The 10,481-nt window shown below is 36.4% G+C and overlaps 2 protein-coding genes across 3 annotated transcripts in view; one reads left to right on the top strand and one right to left on the bottom strand.

The window, feature by feature from the left end:
• The window catches only part of RMDN1 (regulator of microtubule dynamics 1), a 20,152-nt gene extending 19,218 nt beyond the window's left edge, over window positions 1–934 (top strand). Inside the window, exon 10 of the mRNA XM_009332524.1 lies at window positions 740–934. Coding sequence (XP_009330799.1) covers window positions 740–778 — 39 coding nt within the window. The 3' untranslated portion in view covers window positions 779–934. The remainder of the gene's footprint in view (window positions 1–739) is intronic.
• Window positions 935–2,752: 1,818 nt separating this feature from the next.
• Window positions 2,753–10,481, bottom strand: part of WWP1 (WW domain containing E3 ubiquitin protein ligase 1) — a 42,598-nt gene continuing 34,869 nt past the window's right edge. For both annotated transcript variants that reach the window (XM_009332520.1, XM_009332521.1), the window contains exons 19-23: window positions 9,188–9,308; window positions 7,860–7,964; window positions 6,485–6,581; window positions 6,092–6,164; window positions 2,753–4,920 (exon numbers count right to left, since the gene is read on the bottom strand). In XM_009332520.1, the coding sequence (XP_009330795.1) occupies window positions 4,821–4,920; window positions 6,092–6,164; window positions 6,485–6,581; window positions 7,860–7,964; window positions 9,188–9,308 (496 nt within the window). In that variant the 3' untranslated portion in view covers window positions 2,753–4,820. The remainder of the gene's footprint in view (window positions 4,921–6,091; window positions 6,165–6,484; window positions 6,582–7,859; window positions 7,965–9,187; window positions 9,309–10,481) is intronic.

Here is a 10,481-nt window from a genome sequence, read left to right as displayed (position 1 = left end):
CTGAACCGAGAGAGGCGGTATATTCTCTCCATTCTCTGGGTGAATGTGTAAAATGCAAAGTTCATTGGGAACTAGACTTGGTAGTCCAGTAAGAAGGAAACTGGCCTGTGCAAAGAAATTGGAATTCTTGTCTCTGCATTTGGCAGAGGTAGGCATAAGTTAGGTTTTCTGAATGTTTTTTACCTCTGAGTACCTGCAGTATCTGGCTTACATTCTCTGCACTGCTCGCTCTGTCAGGGCCAGAAGTTTGTTGATTGTTTTTTGTTTGTTTGTTTTTTAACATAGATGTTAGAGGTCATACTCAATCTTTATTAGATTTTACCCAGAATCCCTAGGCAAAGGGTGTCTCAGAAACAGGCTTCTCACACTTCCTTAGCCGCTGTCCAGAGTTTTGAAAACCCTAGGTTGGTTGGCTACGGTCAGAAATAGGACAACTTGCTACATGCTGCTGTTGGACTACGGCAAATTAAGAGCTAATCATCTGTATTCAACCCAAATAAACTTACTATGTATATAGTAAGCGAATTACACTGAAGGCACTGGCTTAAGTGGTTTTATTCCCATTCATGTTTCAAGTGTTGAGCATCTTTAACTACAGAAGAAAAATGACTAGCCTTAGGAGGGTTCTGAATTTACAGAACTGTGGTGAAACGTTAGGGTGCTTGCATGGTAAGTTCTGCTAGAAGAGCCTATAACTACCTGGCACTGTTTTGTTACGAGTATATTTTATTTCTTTCAGGTACAGAAAGAAGCTTTGGAGTTGCTTAATTCTATATAACAAGAAACAAGATAACGGGAATTCAATGCCTCAGGTTTGAGCAGCATAGGAAAGAGACCCCAACTACTACTTTGGTTTATTGAAGCTGTTATAAGTATAGCCTAAACCTACTATTTCCATCTCGTTTCAATTAAACTGTCTACTAGAAGATCTGTTTCATTATGTGATCCTGTTGATTTACATGGGAATAAAGGGCTTCGTGGACAAGCAGGGTATATATTGGAGGGGAACAGCTGGGACAGTGGTTGCGCAGGTTTTTAAGATTTTTACACCGTTCAGCTACAAGTTACGTATGAGGAATAATAAGAAACGTGACTAGCATAACTTTAAAGAAAGGAGGTGCAGGACCATGACATAATTATAAACCCGCAATTTTTTTCTAGAGCATTCTCCTTCTGTGGGGTTCAACGGCCTTCAAGAGTAATACATGTTCACATTATTGGATACTGCTACAGATTTCTCATTAAGGCTGCACAAGCAATCTTAATTCCAGTACACTTAAATGCTAGTGTGTGACTTTTCAAAAAGTGCTGTGGTTTAAAACAAAACCAAAAAAAAAAGTGAAGTAGGGAAAACCTGAGAAATTCCTTTTATGGGTGATAGCAGCATATGCAGTGAGAAGCTTTCTGTGAAATACGAATACCGATTTGCACATTGAGAGGCTGTGAATGCTGAGGATTTAGTGGCTGCACAATGTTTGCTGGACATACGTACGTACTCCTTCCCCTAGACTATGATGATGCGTACTCCCAGTACATTAGAAGGGAACTACAATTTGGAAGCATATAGACTTCTGTTTGTAGAGATAAAGTGAAACTTTCTTCTTACTCTTGCAACTATTTTAGCAGGAACTTTCACCAGAAAAATAAATTAACCTAAGTTAGATATCCAGCATAGAAAATATTTCCAGACTTTCCAAACAATATATACTGATTACCCAATAGAAAAAGAGGACCAAGTAATGAAAAATGGTAGGCAATTAAATATGCACGGTATTGCCAGTAGAAAGTCTAACAACCTAGAACAAATTGACTGTAAGTACCTAGTGTTTGCTTTACTAGAAAAAGATATTGCAATCCGTAGGAGGAAGATGAAGAAGGGCATAAATTGCTTTGACTAACAAACTAAGCCTGGGCCAAGTCAGTAGTAAAAATCCACAGCTGAGAGACAATCCAGAGCTTTAATTCTAGCCTCAGATCACAAAACTAGTTAAAAAATCTTTTTTTCCATTTCGGTAAAGTAATTCTTATCTTTCTATTAGTAGAGCATCAAAATGAAGTCTTCGATATGTCAAAGGCCCAGGGTGGTCGACATGTAGTGTTTCAGAGATTCTTCAAATTTTCTGCATTCATGCACTACAAAAACATCTGCCATATACAAAACGCTTCTAGTGGCTTTGTGGCAGAGGCACCTTACTCCTGTGCCTTTTCTGCTGCAGGAAACGGTATCTGCACGACGAGGAAGGCTATCTAGGTACCAAGTAAAGATTGTTGAGTGTTCAGAGAAGAGCAGCCGAGTTGCTTGCAGAAGGAAGGAACAAACAGAACCCATGAACTACACGGTAGCTCCTTCAAGTAGTATTACCTCACCGGTTCCCTCATCTGATCTCCAGCCTTGGCTGCCTCTCCTCTCCTCGCAGTCTTCCCTCCCCCCCAAGTACAGCTGAACTATGGGGAATACAAATGGGAAAAGATGAAGTTACAATGCAGTGTTACTGAAATTCCCCGAAAGTCCAAGTTAACTGTACTTGCGCACGCACACACGAGTATATAAATTGTTGTGGGTTGTTTTTTTTTCTCTTAAGAGCCATGCTTTCAGTCAGTCCTTTGAAACCAATTAATAGATCACATACATGTACAGAAGGCCACTGGGTTTGGTTTTTCCTTGCTTACTAACCCTTACCCATAGGAAAAACTATTGCAGTTAGGAGACAGCTAAAAATGTCAAAACAATAAAGCAACTACATTCTTGTGATGTGCTGTCTTTTTTTTATTATTATTATTTTGTTCACTTACTCACAGATTCACAAAATTCAGCAGTTGGTAGTGGGTCACCAAGTGATTAGTTAGTGCAAATTCATGAAGTTCAACTCTGACATTTAGCCCTCTTAATTGTCTTTTAGGCAAGCCACACACACTTCTGTTGCCCAGCCTTTGATGTACTTTTTTTATTTTTTTTTAAAGCTTCCTCCATTCTAACCAGCATAAGTCATAATTTAAGTGGATTTGCACTTGAAATTAATTTAATGCTATATTTATGAAAATGGTTTCGCAGAAGATATTTGATGTAGTATGAAAAACCCTCAAATTGGTGTTTTTTAAACTCTTACAGAAAGTTCCTCTAAGATAGCAGTCTCTTGGGCCCTTCGCGCTACCGGTGTTACCAAAGCTATGTACAGGTTAACAGCTCCACAGTACGCTATGCATATTGAATACAAAGCCTCAAGAGAATCCAGTATGTAGAAAAATAAAATTTTGGCAGAATTCAGTTGGTGTATTGGAAAGATGCATGAACAGATATAGCTATTTTTTCTGCATGTACACTTTTAACAGTGCAATATGATATGTTACAGAAGTGTTTTTAATCAGATTCTAAGAAATCATTTTCACGTGTGTACAAAATTCTGTATAAGTTAAATGTAATGGAATTTACAGTTAATATTTAAAGCATAATACAAATGTAATTTTAAACATGTTTTTACTCTATAATAAGGAAGCACGGTTTGCTAAAAGTAGCATTTAATATAATTCACATGAATAAGGTGTTAAATGTTAATTTTTTTTTAAAACACGTCTTTGCAGTCAAATGCTCTCAATGCCAATAAAACTAATTTTAAAATGGCTTTACGTTATTGCACCCTTAGGACAAACTTGACCTACATAAAAGAATGACAGGTTTTAGACATACTTAATTCAGGTACATCTGAATTTCTGTAAGAACTTAAAGAGGAATGAGAGGATTTAATACTTAAGAATATGTTTATCTGTGCAAAGCTTAGGTAACTTTCTTTTTATTTGGGTTTACTAGATCCAGTATCTGAAACTGAACATGAACATAGAAAGCAGCAAAGTTCACATTACCTTTTGTATACCCTTATAGCTCAGTTTACATTAATATACTCTACAAAGTTGTAAAAAGGACATCACGGATTGAAAGGGAAACAAAAAACAACAACAAAAAAGAAACCTGTAAGACACCAGACCAAGGAGAGAACGTGTAATATTTTCTCTTTTATTATTATTTTTTCTTTGAAGATTACCTAACATCCTCGTGGTAATAACCCAAGGTAATATGTAAACAAATTTCAATGCTGCTCAAATGAATTAAAATACTCTGTTCAGCTCCTACAGTAAGTCAGAACAGTGGCACCAATTCCCTTCAACATTAAATCACATTCATCTTATTGTACATGACTCTTGTGCAAGTAGTAAAGGCTTTATTCATGACCTTGGCTACATCAGTAGAGAGGGATATATCAGCTATTTACGTATTTAAAAAAATTAAACTGACAGAACAACATATTCTGTCGTCTCAAATACCAGCAGCATCTTTCTACATATTTAGGATACGTTTGGCCTAAGCCTTTAACACTTTTTAGAACAGCCATGCAATAAAACAAACTTGGAGATGTTTCTTAAGAGAGAACACAGAGCAGTTTAAACATTTTTCTGAATAATAAAGCCAAGATAAAGCAAATCCAGGCCCTTTTAAATGGCTGCAACGTTTCATACACTTAAAGCTCTATAAAACTAGAGCCTATTAGTATATATATTTAAATTTTTAATATATATTTTAAATAAGTCTCTTGTCTGCTTTCAAAATTTATGAGGGGTTTTTCTGGTCTTTTGGAAGGGCAATAAATAAAAGTAGAAAAGGCTGAACTGTTTTGCATATCTTTGTGGAAGAACGGAGAACAATTATACTTTTAGAGTTCCAGAAAGATCACTGTACAGAACAAAAAGCTTATATACAATTAAGTGTGCAATTTTAGTTGGCTGGGCCTTTTATTATGCAAGATCTCCTTTTTGACTAGAAGCCACTTCTACTCTTGACCAAATCCCTCTGTTTCTTCAATGGCAAAGAGCAGCTTCTCTTTTAGTTGTTCATAGCTTTTATATGGTGGCAAATCCAAACGATTAAAACTGAGCAGAAAAAAAAAACAAAATTTTGTTAAGTTTATCTGAATCCCGTGTAGAACACTACAGAACTCGACTGCTATAGTAGAAGTTAAAAATGTTCTGATCTAATAATTAGAAATGAAGAAATAGCAATTAGAACAATCTCAGTGCCTTGACATTTCTATGAGCAGTAAAACCAGAATATTTTAAGAAACAAAAGACTGCTATCACATCAGACAAAAAACAGGACCTTTGAAGACTAAAGACAGCCCAAGATACAGAGAACTGTAATACTCAGAAATGTTCACCATGAAGTTTAATATCATCCTAGTTTCATGCATCTCCAAATTCCAGCAAGGGCATGAAAAAGCTGAATTTTTCTCCTTCCTATGCATGCCTTGATATAGGGGGGGGAGGAGGTCCCCTCTGAACTTTACCCTAAAAGGCTTCTGCCAAAATTCTGTTTCATTCCATGTCTTCCCCAAAATTATCTTAGACAAAGAGGGATGTTTAACTCCTGCCATCATCACTTGAAAAAACAGCAGAGGTGGAGAAAATGGTAAAATGGAGGATTCCCTGAAGTAGTTTAAAAGTATGATGAATATTATTGTCACAATGTTGCCAAATGACGGTGTGTCCATTTTGCACACAGTGTACAGGGGAAACTGATCTGTGTACCTGTTGCACCAGTTTGGCATAGGAATGCCAGGCCAGTAATAGTCTGAAGCCTGGCAGGAAAAGGTATCTGCATTCTTGGCTAAGCATCCTTGTTCGGAACGATTGCTGAGATTTCTTTCACGCTACTTTTTCTCATGACTATACATTTATCTTTTGTAATGTTACTTTATAATAAGTGTATCTAATAACTCTATATACCTAATACCAACATCACTTTTGTTCAGTTATTTAATATTCTCTAAAATGAGGAATTAGGGAAACACCTCTCAGTTCTATGCAAGAAGGGTAATACCATACTTTGGATAAATCTGATACTGACAAACTGTGTGCAGTGCCGCAGCAAAATTTAAGAATAGGGCAATCAGAAAAGTTTTCAATACTGGCATGTCAGAGCAATCAAAGAAGCTGAAGATGGAGATAGAGAACTGATTCAAAATAGATTTCATTTGATTTGGTAAATGCAAGACCAGAAGAAAGAACCACTAACGGTACAGAAAGTTTACGTGTAACAACTCACCAAGTGTGACTTCTTGGTAACCACGTTTCCTTACCAACTTTTTCAATGCAGAATTTCTGAGGACCGTTACTTCCTAGAAAAGAAGATTTTTAAAAGTGTAATCTGTTCCTTTTAAGTAGCACACATGACATATACGTGACATAAGACACAACTCGGATACAGCAGACAGAGCTCAACAGGTGCTACTCAATGTTACATCAATATGAACATGCTTCTCATAGAAATGAGCTAATTTCCTAATAATTTATAAATGTATTCATGGGATTTCTGATATAAAAAGCCCTTCTAGATCCAAGCTGAGGTACATGAAATTCCTGCTATCTCTACACTTGCAGCGTGGTTCATTTGCAAATGGAACAGTTACAGTATGAAAGTTTTGGTCTTTTTACTTACCCATAAGTTCAGCAAATCCACCCAGTGGTAATCTGCAAGTGCCAGTGACAAACTGCAGAAGTCGCATGCGAACCTCGTTGTCTGTTTCTTTTACAAACTAGGCACAGAAATTCAAATTACTTAATAAAAATCTTTAACATAGCTGGAGAAAAACAAAAACCCCACGAGACTGTTGAAAAAGTGTAATTCCATTTAAAAAGACATCACCTTGAGTACAGTTTACCTTTCTTGATTTCAGCAAAATTGGGTGGAGGGAGAGGACAGTGATTTCAGATTATATGCACTGTCGACCGTTACAATGTGAAGGCTGGGAACAGCAAATAAGAAGAATCTTTATCTATTTTATTCTATACTAAAATATAAATCATGCCAATGCTTTATATGAATACTATTGCCATTTTGATTAAACAAAGCAATAGCCTAGCCCAGGCTCTGGGTATTTCAAGACTGAAGTAGTCCCTGCATGTGGCAGTCTTGGTGAGAGAAAACACCATCCGTAACAGCTGCATCGCTTTGTGAGGAAATTCACTGGGAAAGGGAAGAGGAAGAAAAGAGAGGAGAGACGTAGAACATCTCAGTAAGAGAGGGAACATGGATACAACTAGAATTTTGACTCAGAAAAACCTGGATAACAAAATGAATATTTTTGTTCTATAAATGTCGAAACCATATCCAAGTTACTTGAACTTCTGGTTAAGATTCTTTCAGTACCAAGCTTCTTAAAAAGAGATCATATCATCAGATCTTACATTATTCTGACAATATAAATAAGCTAGGAAGTAATTGATTTGCATCATTTTCTTACAGGAACTTTGTCAAAAGCATCTCTAAAATGGTGATTTATCACAAGACAGGAACTTCCTAGCTGTGACTTCTCTTTAGGGAAATTCATAGAAACTGGGAGCCTGTATAGCATTTTTGAGGGTTTTTTTCTGAAAATAATTCTTAGCCAAGTTCATTAAAATGTGAGGTATAATCAGTCAGTGCTAGACTGGCACAGTTAATAGGACAATAATCATAAATAATACGTGGCATTTCAGATGTACAGGTGTACTACATATAAGAACATTCAGAAGGTAGATCACTGCTAAGAATACAAAAAACTCTATCGTTGTATAATCAATAAGAAGGACAAGATATAGAAAAAGTATTCATGACCCAGCCATCCAAATGTAATGTGGGTATCTATCTGCCATTTCCCACCCTAAAGTATGCTCCCTAAGAACCAGTAATCCTCCTTTCCTTTTCTGAGAAGAAAAAAGAAAGGAAGCAGCAAGAACCTGCATTCAGATAGCATCCTTCCACTCCACATGTCATTTGTGTTACAAAACAAAACAAAATCTAAAGAAGTCGGAAATTTTACTGATCAATATACCTGCCAGAACCATATGATCTGCTTGCTATTCCTTGTGTAATGACGATAAACAGTGTTCCTCTGCCAGTCTGCTAAATCAACTTCTTGCATACCACAGAGCATAACCTAGAAAAGAGAACGATTACTTGACAATATACATGTCTACACACATAAATTAAGAGTTAATTCTGTATCTTGTATGAGGCACGCTAACAAAAATGGAAGTTCTTGCTCCCAAAAAAGGACTGGGAATTTTTTTATTTTACTCCACAGTTAGATTTTCCTTTCCCCTAAGTTTACAGAACTCCTCTGAAATTGTTTATGTATTTAAATGGTCTGAAAGCCTGCATACCAGAAACCTAGTTTCTTCTAATAATTCAATAATAAAAGATATTACCTCTCCCATAACAGGAAATTTTTTGTTAAAGAGGATATTACCTTTCCCATTAAAACCTTGCCTCATATTCCAAGATGATGATGATTACATTGCTGCTACTGCTAGTACTAGTAAAGATAAAACACACTGCAAAGTATAAGTCTGCAAAGTATTCATTACGAGAGGCAACGAAAGCTGGAAGTGCTAAAGGCAAAGGCTCTGAGAAAACTGAACACTAAAATAAGATAGATCAAAGTCCTTTCTCAGGAAAAACTCCCATTTAATTTAAGAAGCTTTCAGAACACTGCTCATTATATACAGGGAACCTTGGCAGGTCTCACAGAAATGAATAAGCATAGCACTACAGAGCCTTTTGTCCCTGTTCCAAATCACAACCCCAACAGTGAACATAGGTCAGGCTGATTGTTAAGTAAACATGGTGCACGCAAGCGATTCCTGTTACCAGCCCTTGGGTTACATATTGAGGATCTGCAAAATTCAGTTTCAAACCTTGTTGTTCCTCCAACTTTCTGTCCTTAAGTGTAATAACCCTAGAACCTATCCTAGACTATGTATGTGAAACTAAGCGATCACTATACACCAAAATCAACTCTGTGCCATCTGTTACAAGGTAATTCTACCTTCCCTCTACCACAGAGGGAAAAGTTTTCTATGACTAACAGATCCATCTGTGACCTCGTATTCTGATCCTTTCATAGAAACTTGCAAAACGCATTTTAATATTGAGGATGGAATCTAAAATGCCCAACTGCTGAACACCACAAAACACCAATTCAGTAGATACTGGCTTTTCGCCATGATTTACCCCCACTGCTCCTATTAAATTCTCCATGTTCCAGAAGCTATCAAATGCAGCATGCCACAGATGAGAGATTCAAGCTGTCCTATCCCTTTAATCATTCCATATGTATTACCTTTGCAAAAGGTAAAAATGTTGAACAGAAAACCTCACCTCCAGCTCCTTTTCATCAAAATAGTGTAGCCACTGTAGAGGAACAACTTCATTAAAACCATCAAGAAAAGCTTTGGTTTGTTCTCTAACTCCCCGAGAAAATCGCCACTCAGCCATTAGCCTGGGATGGAAAAAAACAAACATAAATTTAACATCAATTAGCACTCAACATGAAGAAGTTCAAACGTGTATGACTGTGTGTGTGTTCCCATGAGGTAACGCTCCCTCCAATTTTACGTTCTTACACTGTATGATTCCACAGACTATAAGGGACCTACCATTATTATGGTAGGACTATTATCACAGATCTCCAAACTCGGGCGACAGTAAAAGCAGCAAGATGCACTTAGACTACCATTCCAGTTTAAAAAAAAAAAACAAACAAATAGTATTACTAACCTTTCACTAATCAAAATTCAGCAGCCTTTTCATTAAAATAATGCTACTTGGGCATTATGATTTTGTTATGGCGAAATTTGCTTTCACTTAAAAAGTGCATAATCCTAGTGTTTCAATGGTAGAAAAGAAAAATTTCCACTGATTTTAAAATATTCCGTTCTTGAGCAAAAGACACCATGTAGGCAGAGAATAATAAGAAATACTGTTGCTTATAATACCTATAACTATGGTTGCCCAATGCTTCCAGCATAAGACTATTTCCAGCTTCAACAAAGAGTAGGCATTTTCTGTTTTGAGCTTCTGATTTATGCTAAGATTTGGAGGAAGAGGTAACATTTTTTAAGTTTCAACTAAAATGGTCAAGCCACTTCTGAATAAAAAAAAAAAACGACAATAAATATATATACATACTATAGAAACTATTTCACTGCAAAACTAAAGACTGCTAATTTAAGTGGAAACTTTTTGTGCAGCACTGGACATACACTGTGTCACAGACAAGGATCTGTGTACATCTGCTTTTGAGATCACTCTGAATAGATGGATCAGAAATACATGTTCAGAAAAAGAAAGGCAGTGATAAGATTAGCAGAGAAGCAGGAAAGAGCAGCATAACAGAACAAAGAGAAAAAACAGTTTGTCACACCACCTTATACACCATTCTGAATTTCAGTTTCCACAGTGACAGCAAGGCTCTGAACAATTTTTAAATCCTATGTCAAATACATGTCTTCCCTCCACTTGGATTTGTTACCTGAAGTTACTGAAAATAGGTTTGCTCATTTTCAGTTTCACCTGTTCTGTCATTGTACATGTAATAACAAGACAGGTCATCTTCTCTCTATCAGGTCGTCTTTTTTAAAAAAAAAAAAAATTTATTTTTTTAAAAAAAATA

Source organism: Pygoscelis adeliae, unplaced genomic scaffold, assembly GCF_000699105.1.
Source record: "Pygoscelis adeliae isolate BGI_AS28 unplaced genomic scaffold, ASM69910v1 Scaffold389, whole genome shotgun sequence".
NCBI classification, from domain to species: Eukaryota; Metazoa; Chordata; class Aves; order Sphenisciformes; family Spheniscidae; genus Pygoscelis; species Pygoscelis adeliae.
Note: the sequence above shows the minus strand (reverse complement) of the source record. Positions and strands in the feature narration are given on the sequence as shown.